At 37.3% G+C, this 19,994-nt stretch overlaps 1 protein-coding gene across 3 annotated transcripts in view; it reads left to right on the forward strand.

Annotated features, from left to right (window-relative positions):
* The window catches only part of CWC27 (CWC27 spliceosome associated cyclophilin), a 125,167-nt gene that overhangs the window by 100 nt on the left and 105,073 nt on the right, over nucleotides 1-19,994 (forward strand). Inside the window, exons 2-11 of one of the 3 annotated variants that reach the window (XM_054397427.1) lie at nucleotides 814-910; nucleotides 2,853-2,965; nucleotides 4,811-4,954; nucleotides 5,656-5,754; nucleotides 5,900-6,003; nucleotides 7,061-7,130; nucleotides 11,305-11,384; nucleotides 13,382-13,415; nucleotides 14,027-14,029; nucleotides 15,411-15,583. In XM_054397427.1, coding sequence (XP_054253402.1) covers nucleotides 814-910; nucleotides 2,853-2,965; nucleotides 4,811-4,954; nucleotides 5,656-5,754; nucleotides 5,900-6,003; nucleotides 7,061-7,130; nucleotides 11,305-11,384; nucleotides 13,382-13,415; nucleotides 14,027-14,029; nucleotides 15,411-15,583 — 917 coding nt within the window. Of the gene's footprint in view, nucleotides 1-813; nucleotides 911-2,852; nucleotides 2,966-4,810; nucleotides 4,955-5,655; nucleotides 5,755-5,899; nucleotides 6,004-7,060; nucleotides 7,131-11,304; nucleotides 11,385-12,424; nucleotides 12,426-13,381; nucleotides 13,416-14,026; nucleotides 14,030-15,377; nucleotides 15,584-19,994 lie in introns of all 3 variants that reach the window. The other 2 variants (XM_054397428.1, XM_054397426.1) reach the window with 2 other exon arrangements.

Genomic DNA, 19,994 nt, shown 5'->3' on the forward strand with positions numbered 1-19,994 from the left:
TGCGGCGTGGCTGAGGGAGCTGCGCATGGTGTGCGGGAATGAGCTGCTGCTGAGGGGACTGTGCGCGCCTCGGGGGTCTGCGGGTGAGGGAACCGCTCCGCGGGGCTTTGCAGGCGAGGGGGATGCGCGCTGTGCCGGGGAGGCGGGTTGTGGTTGTGCACTGCGGTTGGTTTTGGGCGACGAAAGTTGGAAGAAATTGTACGTTGCAGGAGATGGGGGACGCAGCACGGGAGGATGTGCGCTGTGTGTATGGTGGCTGTCGTTTTCGTGTTGCGATGCTGGCATGCTTGAAGTTAGTTTAAGGTAACGCAGCCCCTGAAGACACTACCTCAGTCAAAGCACGAGGTGTGCCTTGTGAATACGTAACAGAGAACAGTCCTTGAAGCGTTTCATTTCGTTGCCTCTATGCTTCTCTATATTTTAGGTTCTTAATTTCATTGTGGTCTCTCACTGAATTTAATGGCAGTACGTGTAAGAGAGGTGTTTGTTTTTGTATATTTATGGCGCTTTTATCCCTTCTATTTTCTTTTTTTTTTTCCCATGTTCTTTGATTATGGAAGTGATAAAGGATATCTTCAGTTTCTGTCATAGGTCAAGTACCACATAGTTGGCCTTGAGGCCTTAGTATGCATATTAGTTCAGAACTGTATCTTGTAATGGTACTATACAGAACTAAAAATAAGTACCCATAATAATAAGTCTACTGCTGTTACTAATATAGTACATCTAGAGATAACCTTTAAATTTAACAAGCATATTCTTTGATCAGTGACTAAGTTAAAGCTACTTGTGTATTTGTCTGTGTTTTTATAGGTTTTGCTGAAAACAACAGCAGGAGATATAGATATAGAATTATGGTCAAAAGAAGCACCAAAAGCATGTCGAAATTTCATCCAGCTTTGTATGGAAGGTAATGGCTGAATGGGAGAAGAATTGTTGAAATAATTTAATATGCAAACTTTGTGTCCTTTTTTGCTAGAATAGGGATCATAAATATTTTAATTTAATTATGTTGATGGATTTTGATGTATTCAGAAAGTATTTAATAACAGAAAATGTTTTTCAAGGTTATGAAGGAACTTGGGGAAATTAGACGTAGCAGGCAATGTAGTCTTACTGAAAAAAGCTTATGGAAAAAGCTTAGTAAGGCTTGTTTTCATCAAGTCTCTACAAAGTCTAACTACTTCTTTATGTATATATTAAGTGGCAATGATGCAATATTGGACATCCTCCAAAATTCTGATTTCTGTATCACCATCTTTACTATTTTTTCAATATTTTTTTTTTTTTTTGTTCATGAAAGCTTCTAATGTTTCATCACCTGGAGTTTTTCTGTTGATGGAAACTTTGTAACATTCCTCACTGAAGTAGTGGGTACCAGAATGAGAACTTCCCTACAGGGAAAAAGCTGTAACAAATATTAGTGAAAGACCTGGACCTTTTATGTATTTTCTAGCTGCTGCTAGAGAAATGCACTTATAGAGTAGCTAAGAATTCTTCTAGCCCTCCTCTATTAAGGAAAAATAGCAGTCTAGGATTTGTGCCTCCAGCACAGATCCAGCCTGTTCTGTGTTCTTACGCCCAAGATGGAGATGCAGAGACTTTTTGCAACGGTAAGTCAATTCCTTGGTAAGTCCTAAGAGCGCAATTGTCCTTAGTGTTAAAGAACTGCACTTTAGTTCCGTTCTGAATTTGTGTGAGTGCTGTGTAGGGTCTTATGTTTTGCTTTGTATGATAAAGTATACATGAGTATCCTAGTGTTTTACTATCCATAAATATGTTGGAACTGTGCTGCAACATTTGCGGATTCTGCTTTGTCTTGCAACGTGCTGCAGAGTCATTATTATTATTTCAGTTTTTTTAATCAACCAGAAATACATGTCAAGTAACTTTTTCATTCCTTTTGTTTTCTTATGATCTCAGAACCCTTATCTGATGATCAATAAAGAATAAGCTAGGGAGCAAAATGTACTACATGCTTCATTCTGAAGAAATTAGCAGTTTGGTTGCAGTGTAGGTGGTGAAACTGGTGATATCTGTATTGCGTATTCTTGAATGAAAATGCTAATAATTTTGTGTATGATATAAATAAAGATATGTATGAGATGTTAGCTGGGACAGAGAATTAGCTCTGCTTTTAAACTGATGTAATTTAGTAGTATCATCCAATGGTAAAACTTAAAACCTGAAAAGAAAATAATTTATCAGTGTTGTCTTGTTGCTGATGCGTAGTGTTTTTTGCAACAGAAACATATGACATGACTGATTTTTCCTAAATGTCAGCAGCAGTACTATGATGCTGAGGTAGTCAAAATGAGCAGGACAGTGGAAAAATAGGAAACCCTGTGCGAACCGTAGAACCCAGTTACAGTACTTGTGTTCTGGAACCTCAGTCAGATGATCCAATGACTGGAACACCTCTGTTATGAGGATAGGCTGAAGGAGTTGGAGTTGTTCAGCCTAGAGAAGAGAAGACTCTGGGGGACTTTGTATCTGTCTTTCAGTATAGGAAGGGTATCTAGCAATAGGAGAAATGGGAGTAGTTTTAAGATGAGGAAGAATTGTAGGAAGAAGTTCTTTGGTACAAGGGTGTGGAGACTCTGGAATAGGTTGCCCAGGGAGGTTGTGGATGCCTCCTCCCTTCGGCTGTTAAAGGCCAAGTTAGATGAAGCCTTGAGCAGCCAAGTATAGTTGAGAGGTGCCCCTGCTCCTCAGGGGGAGGTTGAAGTAGATGGTCTTTAAGGTCCTTTCGAACCTGAGCTATTCTGTGATAATCTGTATGAAACTTTTTTTTGAGACCACTTTCATGTATTTAATATCCTCATTTTTTGTTTGGTTGTTTTGTTTTTTAGAGTATTACAATAACACAATATTTCACAGAGTAGTGCCTGGCTTTATAGTGCAGGGAGGTGATCCCACTGGTACTGGATCAGGTGGAGATTCAATCTATGGAGCTCCCTTCAAGGTATGTCTCTGGGTGTCAAATCCATTAATTATTGGTTATTCTCTATCAGTTGTTTTTCCCACCATGTTAGGCTGTAAACACATACAGTAATTGCTTTTACAAGTTGTTTTGGTATTTCTGAATACGTCTTTTTGAATTGATAGTTCTTATATCTAGCTGTTCTGATATTATGATAAATTTATAACCTTACTAGCATGAATTTCACAAGGGAAAATAGGGGAGGGGACCTTGACAGGTTGGATGGGTGGGAAAGGCCAATGGGATGAGATTTAACAAGACTAAGTTCAGGGTTCTACACTTTGGCCACAACAACCCCAAGCAACACTGCAGGCTGGGGCCAGAGTGGCTGGAGAGCAGCCAGGCAGAAAGGAACCTGGGGGTGCTGGTTGATAGTAGGCTGAACATGAGCCAGCAGTGTGCCCGGGCAGCCAGGAGAGCCAATGGCATCCTGGCCTGTATCAGGAATAGTGTGGCTAGCAGGACAAGGGAGGTTATTCTTCCCCTGTACTCAGCACTGGTCAGGCACACCTTGTGTGTCGTGTCCAGTTCTGGGCCCCTCAATTCAAGAGAGATGTTGAGGTACTAGAACATGTCCAGAGAAGGGCAACGAAGCTGGTGAGGGGTCTGGAACACAAACCCTATGAGGAGAGGCTGAGGGAGCTGGGGTTTTTAGCCTGGAGAAGAGGAGGCTCAGGGGTGACCCTGCTGTCCCTGGAGATGTTCAAGAGAAGATTGGATGAGGGATTTGGTACCATGGTCTAGTTGATTGGATAGGGCTGGGTGATAGGTTGGACTGGATGATCTTGGAGGTCTCTTCCAACCTGGTTGATTCTATGATTCTATGAAGAGTGAAGAATAGGTGTTGATACATGGCAAATTCAGATGCAGGAATGTATGGTGTTAGAGACATTGTAGCTCATGTAGCAAAGGTCTCTGAATATTGTATATCTGTCCATTGGTATATGTGATGCATTTCCCTGGTGCTAGTGTAGACTCATACCTATAACATGAACGTGAAGTTTGTGGAAGAGATTGGTACCTGTGCAGAGATCAAAACATGTAATGCCAGTATTGTAGTAGCTCTGCCATTTAAATTTAGTGGTATCTCAATATTGCAGTGTCTAGAGTTGCAGTGCTACCATGGTATTAATATATTATTCATCATTTTCACCTTGCTTTGAAAGTAGTCCTATTCTGTCATCTTGTGGTCCAGAAAATGTTCTTCCTATGGATTTTTTGCAATACTGTACTCTTACAAGCTGTTATTGAGCTTCCAGTTATTTTATAGGAATTTAGACTTTCCCCTTATGTACTGTGGATAACCAGAACAATAGTTTCACAAGAAATGTATGAAATGGATTTACTTTCAGCAGTGATTTGGAATTTCTTAATATTGGGGAGATAAATTCCAACAAAAATAATCCATAACAATCGATTTTTAGCCAATGATTGGAAGAAGAGAAAATTAGCAAGACAAAACTTGGAGTTTTAATTAAATCATATCTTTCTGTTATTGATATACTGGTTTCTATTTTTTTTTCTTTTGCTGTTTGTTGGGTATATGTTATGGGTTTTTTTGAAAGAAGATTGTTCATTTGTTTGCATTATAGGCATTAAGAAATAAAAACAATGACTAAAATTAAGCTTTTCTGCTGAAAACAGAAGCTTTTAAATACAATTGTAGCATTAGGTTTCAAAATACTCTGGATTTATTATTGTCTGAATTTAAAAGAAAATTAACATATTTTCTCTGTGTGCATGCTGATATAACTAAGCCCTAGCTAAAGAAGTGGAAAAAGTAATTAGGTACTTAAGTTGTGTTCTTTTGTCTTCTGTCTTTGTCAGGATGAGTTTCACTCACGACTGCGATTTAATCGAAGAGGGCTTGTTGCTATGGCAAATGCTGGGCCCCATGATAATGGGAGTCAGTTTTTCTTCACATTGGGTCGTGCAGATGAACTTAATAACAAACACACAATCTTTGGAAAGGTATGCTGCATGAACTCGAGTTCCAGTTTGACAGAAGCTACTACAAGTTGCTCTGTGTTAAAAGGCTATTTTAGTGATGTTTGCCGCTATGTACATTTGAATTTTATTTCACTGCTTTTTAAGCTGTCTCTGTTCTCCTTGTTTCCCTTTACTAGTAGAAATGTTATTATGATTGTGCACATAATGATGTAGTTTGTCATTATTCTTCTAAACTTTAATATTGTGCTTCCTTTGAATAATCTTACTAATATTGTTATGCCACTTATTAACCAGTTCGTCTAATACTAGTGGAGTGCTATGAAATTGTTTGTAAATTCTAATTACCCAAGAAAAATTAGGAAAATGAAACATTTAAGATGAATTATCTCTCGTGATTTAGTTGAAAGAAAATACAGCAAGTATTTTTTAATTTCTTTTGCTGTTTCACATATCACAGTAAGAATTTTTCATCTTCTCCTCCATACACTCTCAAAAATGCAGGTTGAGATACCTTTATTCCTTCAACCTTTGCTGTTAAATTTAAAAAAACCCAAACGTTTGTATACTGTACTTGCTGCCTTTTAGAAGTATTACATGCTTATAATATTTCCTGTATAATTTGTAATTTTAAAAATATTTACATAATGCTTGCCTTACATTTTGCAGAACAATTAAGAAAAATTATAGACAACACTTTCTAGCCCCCTTTTTAAATTCAACAGGTTACAGGGGATACAATATATAACATGCTGCGCCTGGCTGAAGTAGAAGTTGACAAAGAAGAGAGACCTCTAAGTCCACACAAAATAAGAAGTAGTGAGGTATGTTCTGGCTTGAAGTTTTAAAATTCTTTTGTTCATACTGTTCAGGAAACTGTTCCAGTATGTCACTTCATATTTCAAAGTATTGAATAATTCTAACATAATAGGTATTAAAGGTGTGTCTGAAATATTGCTTTTTTAACAGGTTTTGTTTAATCCTTTTGATGACATTGTTCCAAGACCAAATAGAAAGCTGAAGAAAGACAAACCAGAAGAAGAAACTAAAAAGTCCAAAGTAAAAGGCACAAAGTAAATATATGCGACATACATGGTGGTTAATTTTCTTTCACCTTTAATTGCAGCTTAGTAGTTTCCTATTTCTGCTTTTGAAACAGCTTTATCAAAATGCACAGAAGAACGTTTTCTAATTTTAGCAAAACCTTCTCAGTTTCTGAAGAGTCCATACATATCTAGTTGCTCTGAGAGGTTGCTCTGCATCAGGTGAGTTCTAATGGGTTCATGCCTGTTGTTTCAAGAGAAGTAAAAGGTAGTTTAAGCCTTTCTCACAGGAAAGAATATGCAGTGATTCTTTTGTGACCAAGTTAATACTTACTAGTAACTAGGTCATAGCTTAGTAGTTTGAGGTTTTTTGAACTTTATCAGCTGCCACTTCTTTTCCACTAAACGCTTAGCAGAACGCATTGGAACATGGAAAATTTCACTTTCTGTGAATGAAATTCGGTAGTCATAAACATGCACTGAAAAGTAATAGGAAATCTAAAGCGTGTGTGCTGTCAGTTCTGTTGAACAGAAATACAACATGTGCTGACTTGTTCCAACATAGTGCAAATAATTAATTTTGAAAATAAAAATTTGAAGATCATTATTTCTTTTAGTTACATTCTGTGAATGAGTGCATTTGATGCCTTTCTGAGCCATCATATCTTGAAATTTTTGTTTGGTACTTAGTATGTGGCTCTCTATGGGAAAAAAAACAACAAAAAAAACCCAAACCAAAAAAACCAAACAAACAAACCCCAAACAACCTGAAGAAAATACAACTGCTTTATTGTCAAAGCTGTCAGCATTTAAGAGTCTGTGAAAGTTAATCAAGGCATAATTTCTTAAATTCCATCTTACTGTTTTCTGAATGATAGTTAGCTATCCTGATAGTTTTGGCTCAGAAGTAGAATAGAACATGCTTCTCTAAATATTCATGGTTTATTGCAAAACAACGCCTTGCAGTTTTTTGGAATTGGTACATTTAGTAGGACAAAAAGTTGGAAGTAGTATGCTTTAAAGTTCATAGAATGTTAATAAGACAATCTTTATAGTTTTACTACAAAATGTATTTTGTCTCTTAAAGAAATTTTAACCTTCTGTCCTTTGGGGAAGAAGCCGAAGAAGAAGAGGAGGAAGTCAGTAGAGTTAGTCAGGTATTGTACAAAATTATCCCTGTTTTTCTTTTCAACTGTAAAGTACCTTGTGTGTATATTTATGAAAAGCTTTGAAGTTCTTAATCTTATTCTTGTATCTGAGTTTTGAACAATAATACTAGAAATTACTTCAGTTTTTGTGGTTTTACTATTTTAACATACTGAAAAAAAACAGGGTTTTGGCTTTTCTAGCTTTATAAGTGCCTTCACTTAGTCTCTGATGCTTTTACATTTCCATAAGCATAAGTTTAATAGCCAGATCTATGTATTCTGTTTAAAATTCATGGAAATGACAGGTACTTTATTTACCTCCTAAACTATAGGAGTGTGATTTGATGACAAAATACTTGAGATTTGAAATAGATCAATTTGTTCACTGCCAATGCATTCTTAGCTCCATTTTCTTATGTATGTCCTTTCTGTGTGCAAAATGAATCGGGATTACTGAGTGGAAAATGGTGCATTACCATACTGCAATGTTGTGAATTGTCACACAATGAGGGCTACACAGTAAGTCTTCAATCTAATGTTTCCTTGCCTGACTTTGCCACAAGTTGTCATTCTTATTTCTACTGCTGACCAAAGTATTCCTCTGAGAGCCTTGGGCTTTCCTACTTATTTGTACAGTTCAGGTACCTACATGCTTCAGATAGTGAGCAGACTGTGCGGTACTGAATTCTGTACCAAATAAGTGGAAAAAATGGTTGTTAGGATTTAGTTAAAATATAGAAGACAACTGTGAATGCTGTTCATTCACAGTGAGATGTATCAGTCAGAGTGATAGTAGGGGTTTATAGCAACAGTAGTTTCGACTATTTTTCTTTCCTGTTTCACTGCAGCAGTCAGGCTAACCATAGTTGTTTACCTTAACATGCTCATAGAATGGTACAATGGTAGGAGTACAAAGAGACCTCTGGAGATCATTTTGTCCAAGCCCCCTGCTAATGCAGGTACACCTTGATCAGCTTGCACAGGAATATGTCCAGGAGGGTTTTGAAAATCTCTAGAAAAGGAGACTCCACAACCTCCCTGGGCAGCCTGTTCCAGTGCTTCATTACCCTCAAAGTAAAGAAGTTTCTCCTTAAGCTCGACTGAAACCTCCTGTGATCCATCTCTTTCGTTCCCTTTCCTTTTCTCCACTCTATTTCCAATGGCTTTGTGCTGCAGTGTCTTGGTTAGCTAAGTTTTTAATATCATTACAGCTCACTGTTGGAATAACATCAATTAAGGGATAAAAACCCTTCAATTTAATGAGTTCCTAAAATGAATTGATAAGAGGCACTGACGTTTGGCAAACATTTCAATGTCGTGCATGCATGCACACAACGAAGGAACACCTCCCGTATGGGGGCAGGCTGAGAGAGTTGGGGCTGTTCAGCCTGGAGAAGAGAAGGCTCAGGAGGGACCTTAGAGCAGCCTTTCAGTACCTGAAGGGGGCTACAGGACAGCTGGAGAGAGACTTTTTACAAGGTCTTGTAGTGACAGGGCTGCATTTAGCTCAATTGCTTTGATGTTTTGTTTTTCTCTCCCATGCAGAGTACTTGCTTTTCAGTTTATAATAATCTAAATGGAATTTTTCTTTCTTGACAAGCCCAGTTTCAGTTTTGTAATGCTGTCTTCAAATCAGACTTAAAATCTCATCTACATGTTTCTCAGACCAAATTCTGGACTAAATGTAGCTGGGGAAACAACCAAATCAACTGTTTATTAATGAAGAATTTCTATTCATTCTTTACAACAGAATTAAACCTTTTTTTTTTTTCCTCAAACCTTATCGCTTGTTTCTAATATGCCTAGATCAGTTTCTCTATAGTTCTGGATATTATCTGAATCTATTACACCCTATTACATTGAAGTAATTGAACTTAAGCACCAACATTCTGGTTTTGATATGAAAAATTGAAGGTCAGAGTTAATAATGGTTTTCTTTGAAATTTATAGTTGCTTCTGCATGTGTGAACTTTTTTTTTTCTTGTTACAGCATTAAGAAGTGGATCCTTTTAAGGACTGAGACTGACAGTAGCTGAGTATTCCTTTAACAGATCTGGCAAAAGGGAACATTTTCTATTAATATTTAGTGCAGTGAAGCAGAGGCTAAAATTATCTAAAGAGTAAATGAAAAAATGATCTGCAGGATGAAATTTTTATGGTATTTAATGGTTTCACATCTACATGTGAAAAATAAGAATTCTTGTCTTAGTCGCATTATATTAACCAAGCAAGTGCCAAATATGACACCTCCCTAAGGCTTTTCTACATCTTCCCCATTATAAACAACTTTCTCTTCTGGACATGTTCAGCTTCCACTACACTTAGATTCAGTGAGGGAGTATGTTACATGTTTCATTTTTGCTGTAATATACCACCAGACTCTTGTTAAAGAGGCAAGGAAAGGCAAGAAGGATAACTGGGGATATGATCATAATAACTTTAAAATCTATAAAAGGAGGGAGGGAGGGAAAGATAAGAATAATTATTCCCTGATTCTTACAGTATGAAAGCTGAGGCACAAAAATAAATGGGCAAATAAATAGACAAAGTCTTTTGCCCTCTTGTAACTTCAGTTGTGGACATTTATGCTGCAGAACATAATTAAAATGAGAAGACAAAATAGTTTCAAAAGGAGATTAAACAAGGGATTGGGGACATTGGTGTCTTTTAAATGCTACAGGTCAAATTCTGTATCAGGAGAACCTCTAAATGATTGTGTTACAGGGAGTATGAATCATGGAAAAAATCTGTGTACCCCAGGAGGTATAGAAGGCAGGGTGAGTGACATTTTTGTCAAGGCGTAACGAGAGCAGAACGGCTGCATTGAGTGAGTGTGAGACAAGAGTAATTCCAACACAGACAGTGCATTCGCCAACAGGGACATAATCCAACAGAGTATAGATGCAGCAGGCAAAATTGGTTGCTAGTAGCAGGATGCATCAACAGGTCTGGACACACAAGCAATAAGTAAGACCTATCCATAGAGTCCAGTCAGGAGCTGCAGGAGATGGAACCCAGGACTGGGCTGGAGACAAGTCTATAATGTGAGTGCAACAGGCCCGTCCAGAAGACAGGGTTAGACACAGGTACACCTCTGACATATGTTATGCAGTGAGTGGGTTCTCAGACCTGATCTGAAATGCTGCATGTGGTCAGAGGTGCTCCACATAAAACTCCTCAAGGCCACTAAAGGCTAATAGTGAACTCAGGGACCTGATGATGGGGCCACCTTTGGTTGCTGATTAGCGTTTTAACTGGAGCATTTGGTGTTCAAACCACTCATTTAGTTGTCTCTGCTTGGAGCAGTTTACAATGGTGATACTCGTTGTATGTTACATCTGGCTCCCACACACAAATTACATGTTGAAGGAAGCAATTTTTAATATTGCTGGATGTGTTAGTCTTTTTTTCTACATAATAAAAAATTTGAAATTGTGTTTGAATGAGTAAATTTTGTTATCCACACAACTGCTGTCTTTCTGAAAGGTTTATAAAATGCAGCTGAATTTGAGACATTCAGGTCACAACACAGACCATTTCTGTAACAGATATTCTTAGTCTGATTTCAGTCTAAAATGTAGACGTACTTTTCAGATTAGCATGCTGAATGCTTTCTTACTACAGTCTTTCTGTCTGAGGATTTTACATAGTTATGTTTATTTGACTGCTTGCTTCAGTAGAGGATTCCTGCATAGTTGCATTGCAGGTTGATGTATTGCAGTTTGTAAATTTGTTTGGTTGCTTTTTTTTTTCTCAGGAGCCTAATTAGTGTCCTACTAATTGATAAGTACGGCATTGCACATGATAGTTATTTCTTATGTCACTATTGGAAAATCATTTTACCTTTTCAGTGGCTCAAGTATATATATGCTAGACCATGTATCTTTATGATGTGTAATAATTGTGAAGATTAAGCAATCTCTTCAGTATTTTTTTTCCTTTTTTCCTCTCTCTCCTTAAAAGTAGGTGCATTGCTATTGTAAAAATACTTTTTAAATCCATGGGGGCAGCTTAATGCTGCTCTTTCTGGAATGCCTTCCCTATTCTTCCACTATTAAAAGTGTTTATGCTTGTTGGTTAGGTTAAAATTGACAAGAAACAAGTTATTTTTTTCTTATACTTTTTCACTATGTGTTCTGTCAAACACTGAAATTTATAACAACTTTTTTTTTTTTTGAAACAGAGCATGAAAGGAAAAAGTAAAAGTAGTCATGATCTACTGAAGGATGATCCACATCTAAGCTCAGTTCCTGCTGTCAAAAGGTAAATATGACTTCCAATTACCAAAATAGATCTACTTTCAGGATGTTATACCCAATTAGCACATTTGTCTGTTACTCTTTAAGAAATTAAGAATAATACTGCTGTATCAGACCAAATGTTTCTCTAATCCAGTGTCCTGTCACCAGCAGTGGCCAGATTCTGAACCTGGCTGCTACTGGCATAGTTTGATAAATTCTGACTCTTAGGCTGGAAGAGATAGTGAGTCAGTCCCTTTGTACATTTCTCTACCGCAATCTCTTCTTAGGCCATCTATTTTCAAGCCTAAACTTTTAAAGGCTACTCAACTTTTTGTCTCACAAGTGGTTATTCTTGTTGCTCTTCCCAACTCTGATTTTGTTCCAAAACACCTTTTTTTTTTTTTTTTTTTTTTTAATCTAAACAACTTAGTAAAAATTGAGTCATAAATATGTATGCTGGCATAAAGTTGGTCTCTGTTTTGTTTTCCATCTCTTAATACTTACATTTCTGATTTGCTTTTTTAACCAGTGTTGAGTATTGAGCTGAGACAATTCCATCAACATATGTCAACTCCTAAGGATTTGCTAGAATAATTTGGGATGGAAGTGACTTCCTAAGGTGATCTAGTCCAGTGCCTTGCAATGAGCAGGGACGTCTTCAGCTTCAGGATGGCTTGACCATCCTGATCTTGAATATTTCCAGGGATGGGGCACCTACCATCTCTCTGGGCAACCTGTTCCAGCATTTCTTCACCCTCACTGTAAAAAAAAAAATGTCATCTTTATATCTAGTCTGAATCTACCTCTTTTAGTTAAAGCCGTTACTCCTTGTCTCAACACTACAGGCCCTGCTAGGAAGTCTGTCCTTTTCTTTCCTGTAATCTACTTTTAAGTGCTGAAATGCCACAATAAGGTGTCCCAAAAATTTTATCCAGGCTGAACAACCCCAATTCTTTTAGCATTTACTCAGAAGAGAGCTGTTCCATCCCTCAGATTGTTTTTGTGGCCCTCCTTTTGAGCTGCTCCAATGGGTCTATGTCTTTCCTGTACAGAGGACTACAGAGTTGCATGTAGTACTCCAGGTGAGGTCTTACCAGAGTGGAGCAGAGGGGTAGAAACACCACCTTCGACCCTCTGGCCATACTTCTTTTGAGGCAGGCAAAGATATGGGTGGCTTTCTTGGCTGTGAGTGCTCATTGCCAGCTCGTGTCCAGTTTTTCATCCATCAGTACCTGCTCGTCCCTCTTGGTGGGGCTGCTCTCAATCCATTCATCCTTCAGCCAGTATCGATACTGGGAGTTGCACAATAGGACCTTGCGCTTAGGAACCTCCTGAGGTTCACATGCCCTCCTCTTAAGTTTGTTCAAGTCCCTCTGAATGACATCTTGTCCCTCAGGCTTGTTAGCAGCACCACTAAGCATGGTATCATCTGCAGATGTGAGGAGGGTACACTTGATCCCACCGCCGGTGTCGTTGGTGAAGATATTAAAACAGCACTGGTCCCAGCAGGGTTATCTGATCAGTGATGGTCAGTTCAGAGCTCCTTGTTCCAGTATGTGGGCCTCCTTTTCTCATGTGCATAGTTTTACTTTTATCTACTTCAGGTTTCACCTATCATTTTGTTGTCTCATCATTTAGATGCTTCTGCAGTTCTTCAGCCATTGTCAATGAAATGCTGAAAGTTGTTTGGTACATGAAATCAAAACCATTCATCTTAAGGGAATTTTGTTGTTTGGGTTTTTTTTCTTTTAACTGTAATCTTTAGCGGTTTGCCTGGATAACTCAAGATATGATGCAGAAGTCTCTGTTTTTGTCCTGTGTTTTCCAACATTTCCAATTAGAGAGGATTATGACAATCAAATGATAGAAAATACTACTAAGTGATATTTTGAAGGTCAATGTGAGAATTATATAAATTTCAAGCAGCTTTTCAGTATTTGTAAAGAACTGTGGTTTTTAAATAACACTTTAAATCTCCTCTCATACTTGGAAGTAATTATGGTTATTTTCTTCTTTTAGTGAAGCAGCAAGTGAAGAAAAGTATTTGAGTGAAGTAAGTAACATTTTTTTTTTAATAAGTGTGAACTAGATTTTCTCAAAGGGAAAGATTTTACTGAAGTTTTTTTTTTCAGCAAAAGGCTGAAGGCCCTTTCAGAGTTCTAAGCTTTGTCCATGAACATTCCCAACAGGATGGAGTTAATACTGTGTATTACATGTTGCATTTTATAAAAATTGCTTACTAGATACTTCAATCAGTACACTAGGTATATGGGAGGTTATGTACCATTGTGATAAACCATTAATAAAAGCCCTGAAATTCCTTCTGAAAAAAAAAATTTTAAAGTTAACATTTTGTTTGACAAGAATAATGATGCAACTCCCCTGAGGGAAAATCTGAGTGTGAGTGAGAGTCCTGTTGGAAAGATTTCTTTAAGGAAATAAAATTTCAGTAAGCCTTTATCCCTTAGATAGTGTTGATGAAGACCATCATGCCTGAAAGACAGGAAATCTGAATAACCATGGAGTAACATCCAGCCAGGCAAGATTATTTTCGTTACAATGAGATTGTCACACGTGGTGCATAGTAAGATTGTTAGCTGGAGTATGTCTTTGCCTTCAGCCATAGACCATGGGGGTACCTCTTTTGGTGGCTTTTGAGACAAGGATGTAACGTTTCAGTAAGGATGTAATCTCCTGTTCCCCAAACTGAATCCTGAAAAGTGCTGTTTTCCAAATCTATCCACAATGCACAGGTACTGCACTGTTAGTTGACGCACTGTTGAAGTGAAGGAGAGACATAATCTGCAGTCTACTTCCACCCTGTTTCCTATTGATCTTTCCACAGGGCATTGGTAGTATGAGTTCAGGTTCCACTTCTCCTTTGTAGTTCTGATGTGCAGGAGCGTTTAAGTGTCAGAAGGGTTCTGAGAATGATATTTAATTTATAATTTTTCAGATGTCCAAATAGCTCTTTGTTAAGTGAAATGGGTTTGGGGAATATAGAACAGGGATGTGCTAGTTATATTGATTTAAATGTTTTATTTTTCAGCCTAATTATTTTGAATGCTGTTATGATAATGTCATGAAGAAGGAAATAGGGAGGATTTTTTTCCCATGCAGGTGCTTTCTTTAGACTTCATTTCATTGAAAAGTTTTAGCTGTAGTCTAGCATTTTAAGCAGTTAACTGAGGCTTGTAAAGTGGTACTAGTATTTTAGCCTCTTGCTTGGATTAAGTACATCATGGGATCACTTCTGCATTCACATGGGTTCAACACATTGGTAATTTTATAAGCCATCCTACAAGCAAATAATTCTTACAGGTCTCCCTGCCTCCCTTAAATAACAATTCCCTAGCATGTAAGAGAAACTTTTTTGTTATTATTCCTGAAGCACCTAATCTTACTGTTCATGCTATTGAATATCATCCTGTTTCTCTTACTGCAGTCCTCAAGGTCAGTAGCCTTTCATTATTCTGACACAAAACCTTTTCCCACTTTTTTTTATTTCCAGAGCAAAAATAGGAGTAGGGCAACTCCACACAGCTAATAAAAGTACCAAAACTAGCACAGCTGACGGGAGGCAGTTTTGCATTTCTTGTTACAAAGGGAACATCATCATCCAGTTGAACAGTGGTTTCCCTCCTGAGTTGTCATATAGCCCATTCTCAGTGGAAATGTGTAAAAAATATATTGGTTGGTAAGGAGACTTCACAGAAATGATTGATTTCACAGGTTTTCACAGCCTGTTTTGATCAGTTTATAAATTGCTTCACAGAGGCTGATGGGCAAACATGTTACTGTAATACAGGCCTGTGGCAGGAAGGTCTTAATAAGTATTCCTTTACTAGAAAAATAAAATTAATAAAAACCCCAGTATTTTCTTGATCAAATTTTGGATTCATGAACAATGACCGAATACCACTTTGCTGTTAAGTGTTTTACATGCATGTGAGGCTGGAATATACACTTTTTATTTTATTAAGCCATTCCAAAATCATGTAATTTGTGTGGAAAGCTAAAGGAGTTTTATAATTTCAAATCAATAAAGGAAGAAGATCATGATGAAGATGCTGATAGTGTAGAAGGTGAAGCTCCTAGCAATGAGAGATTTCAAATAAAAGAACGCATTGCCAAGAAGTTGAAAATTGAAACAAGTGAAGATGCTAAACAGCAACTTCAAGATGAAGAAACTAAGTCAGAGAAGAAAACAACTAGTCGCAGGTAGAAGTCATGATTTTGATTCCTTCATCTTGTTTACACTTAGATTTTCTGTTCCGTTCCAGTTTTACAGTTAACTACATTGGTAATATTACATTAAAATTAATTGCTCTTGTCTGCCACAGACAGTGGAAGATAAAATTGTCCATTGCTTAGTTTTATTTGCAGTTGAGTCAAACAATGAAGCTTTGGTATTTTCTTACACTGTTACTTATTGATACTTTGTATGGCAGCTTTACTTTCCCCAGGTAAGTTATAAATGAAAAGTATTTATTTATCATGTGTTACTTTATACACAATTACAAGATTGAATTTCATAGTTGCTTTATCCGTAATAACACACGGTATTCTTCCACTACTGAGACTTCAAATGAAGGCTTCCTAGTCATCCGTAAAGTCTGATTAAACATAGTAGTCATTCTTGCAGTGTATCTGTTTTTAACGCTGAAATTGGTACACAGGTTTTAAATACAATCTAGGGTTGTTCTTAGAATATATCTGTGTTTAGTAGTGTAACACTGTATTCAGCATTTTTATAGCAGTATTCAGCTCTTTACATTCATAAAAGTATGGTTTCCAGTCATGTTAAATATGTAATATAGCTGTAGTAATACATAATATATGTAATATAGCTGTGCCAACCTTCAAGTACTGATTAGCACTTAATTTTTAGTGAGTTAATTTGATTTCTTTGAGCCTTGTGTCTTGGCAGTCTTTCTTCCAGAGTTGGTTTGGCAGTTTCTGCAGAGTAAGTTTCTATGCAATATAAATTGCATACAAGCATTCATGTATACAAGTGATGTGTAGTGGACCTGCAGGCAAATTAATGTCCCATATTTCAATAAACATGGCCTCCAGATGTTACTGAACAACTGAATCTTTGCAAGTTCAGTGTGTAAATTTACCTAAGTAAAACTTCTGGGGTGTAGTGTGAGGAAGCAAAGGTAATTGTACTTTACTTAGTTGTACTTTTGTACTTTAACGCTGCACAGCTGACATAAATAACTACCTGATGAAATTATTCAGGCTTTGTACTAAACTCTGCATATGTAGTGGCTCTCTTAGATTCTCCCCCATCAGAGTTTCTTCTAAACAGAACCGTTCCTCCTGTTCTTTCTTTCTTTCGTCTTCCTTCTTATTTCTCTCTCTTTTCTCTGTTTACCCCTACTGCAGGTACGGTTTTATATGTAATTATAAAGGCATATTGCCAACAAGAATCCAGGACAGTCTCTCAGTGACAAAAGAATACATGATAGTCACTAAACTTCCAAGTTCCATATCAGTTATCATCCCTATTAACAACTGGGAAGTAAAGGCTTTAGGACAAGACACGTGCGTTTGTAGTAATTATAATACACTTGGAGATGCAATACATACTGGAATTTTATTTGGAAAAAATGAGTAACTGAAACAATCACTTGGTGTTTTGCAGCCATCACCTATCTGACTTATGGGTTATTCTAGTTTTGTGTGACTATATGTACCTCCTAAAAACAAAGAGTTATATTTTCTTGAAGAAGGGGCTGTTATGGTAGGCAGAGTCAGTATCTTAATTGTAAATCAAAATAACTAAGAGACAAGGGAAATCACACCCTGACTTTTACAACTTCATGGACATGGATTGCTTTTACTGAAAGTATTTGCTATGATTTTAAAAGCAAGTACTGACCATTTCACATAGAGCAGTATTTTTAACATTGTGTGGTGTATATGTTTAGAAGCAGGCAGTGCTTTTAGACTGGTAGGAGGGTTTGGGCACGTTTTTAGCAGCTGGGAAGCATCACCATTGAAGACATTGCTTAGTGCCACAAGTAACATGAATTCCTGGACTTAATGTTTTCCAGATAGTTGTCTGGCATCCTGTAGCATGAAAATCAAAGGCATGGTATTGTTTGTTACAAATAAAATGTTACTAACTTTGAGGTCTGATGAGATAAAGTAAGATAAACATTATTGAGTTTCATTGTCTGTACTAGTGACGTTTTTGTAAGTGTACTGGAAATGATTGATAATATTTTCATGGGAGTTCACCACCCACTGTAGTCCAAGAGTGTGTTTATCAGAGCAGCAAATATTTAAAAAACATAGTTGGATCCACCAACATAGCCTGATGTGTACTAACATACCAGAGGACCAAGAAACATCTGATATCTATTACAATTGTTCATCTCTTCAGATATTTAAATATGCTAATAGAATGACTGAACTTCTGAAATATATTTTTTTGAGTACTATCCTCTAATGTGTATGAGTTTTTCTATAAATCTGCATTCATTTGTAACAGTCCTGTTTCTTTTAAAACAAATCCATTTGTAAAGTCAGAATTTTGCACAACTGTTTCAGAGAAACTGTGTGCAAATAGTAGACACCTTCTCAAACTCAAGCTACTGAGATCCAATACCACTTCTAAATGCAATCATAGTTGGAGTCCTCAGATGGAAAAGTTCATTTTAGTAATTTCAGTTTTGCATTTGAAATTTTGTGTGTGTTTTAAAAATAGTTTGAGATGTTTTGTGATTTTTATGTTAGATAGGAAACCTTAACATCCCACTCTTTCTGGAAGGATGTTAGAGAAGTTCTGCAGGTCTGGAGTTTTTTTCATTAGAAAGCTTAAACGTAAACTTCAAAGTATAGAACAGCTGTTTACATGAAGGTGTCTATACTGATAGAAGTTTTAGCGTGATTGCAGTAGCAATCAAATTTATCAGCATTACATTGAGTTTATTAATAGCAATGGCTTGAGATGATCATCTGAAGTCTTCAGAATAAGCAATATTCTACTACTTTCATAAATAAAAAAAAAAAGGGTTTCTCAGCTCCATAGAGAAAGACCTTGGAGTCCTAGTGGACACAAAGTTCTCCATGGGACAACAATGTGCCCTTGTGGCCAAGAGAACAAATGGTATCCTGGGGTGCATGAAGAAAATTGTGTCCAGCAGGTCTAGGGAGGTTCTTCTCCCTCTTTGCTCTGCCCTGGTGAGACCACACCTGGAATACTGTGTCCACTTTTGGGCTCCCCAGTTCAAGAGACAGGAACCTGATGGATAGAATCCAATGGAGAGCCACAAGGACGACTAGGGGACTTGAGAACCTCCCCTGTAAAAAGAGACTGAGAGACCTGGGGATGTTTAGTCTTAAGAAGACTGAGAGAGGATCTCATCAATGTCTATGAATATCTGAGGGGTGGGTGTCAAGTGGAGGGGGCCGTGCTCTTTTTGGTAGTGTGCAATAACACAGGAGACAAAGGGTACAAGCATGAACATAGAAGATTTCACCTCAACATGAGGAGAAACTGCTTTAGAGTGAGGGTGATGGAGCATTGGAATAGGCTGCCTGGAGAGGTTGTGGAGTCTCCTTTTCTGAAGACTTTCAAAACCCACCTGGATGAATTCCTTAGTGGACTACCCTAAGTGATCCTGCTTTGGCAGGGGGGTTGGACTCAATGATCTCCAGAGGTCCCTTCCAAACTCTAATGTACTGTGATACTGTGATTTGTCTTCATCCTGTAGGTGGAGGTCGGGTGCTACACATTTCTGGTTACCAGCCTGTTAGAATTTTCAGTGCTTGTTTACAAGAAATGCTGGATCCAGGAAGGGTGCAGTTGACTGTACAGGTTTTCATTGTACAGTCAAAAAAATCAGTTTTGTCCTTATATCGGATCAGCTCTCAAATAGCAATATGAAATAAGTCTTTAGAATAGCTAAACTACTTAGAAAGAAAATTAGACTTTATAGTAGTTAGTATCATGTGAATTTAACTCTGTTTTTGTATTTCCTGTTGTATATTTTTATCCTAATAATCCTATCTATTGCATTTCTTTTATAAGCCGTCACTCACTGTCATAAAGAAATGAGTAGTAATAGTAGTAGTTACTATCAGTTATGATTCTTACTAATAGTAGCTATATTGCCACTCCTTTGTATTATTTTTTTCTTACATGTATGTTGCTTGTGCTGAGTTAAGTAAATCATACCATGAGGCTTGAGACATGTACTGTGCATATAAAAGAAATTACTTACATCCTCAAACCAGAAGTAACACTTTCAAAACTGTATTTGACTTCTGTTTTCTTTATTCAAAGACAAGCTGAAATAACTAGTTTGCTTACAGATATCTGCACAATAGCAATGAAAATAGTTGATAATGCTAAGCAAGCATGCTCAAGTGCAGTTCAGTCCATGAAGTAAAAATTGGGCATTGTTAAGACAGTGATGATCCAGAGATGGTCCAGTTAGCTTCACTTTGGTCTGATTGAGTATGAGGCTAGAGCAGAGATTCGAGTCAGAGGTTCCTGCTGACTTCAATGCTTCTGTGATCTTTCTGTTTTTATTACACTCACACACACAAAGATGTAATTTTGTCTTCAGGAAGCCACTTTTATACTTCGTTTGTGAGTGTTTGTAAGTCATGACAA

The sequence above is a fragment of the Indicator indicator genome, chromosome Z (assembly GCF_027791375.1).
Source record: "Indicator indicator isolate 239-I01 chromosome Z, UM_Iind_1.1, whole genome shotgun sequence".
NCBI classification, from domain to species: domain Eukaryota; kingdom Metazoa; phylum Chordata; class Aves; order Piciformes; family Indicatoridae; genus Indicator; species Indicator indicator.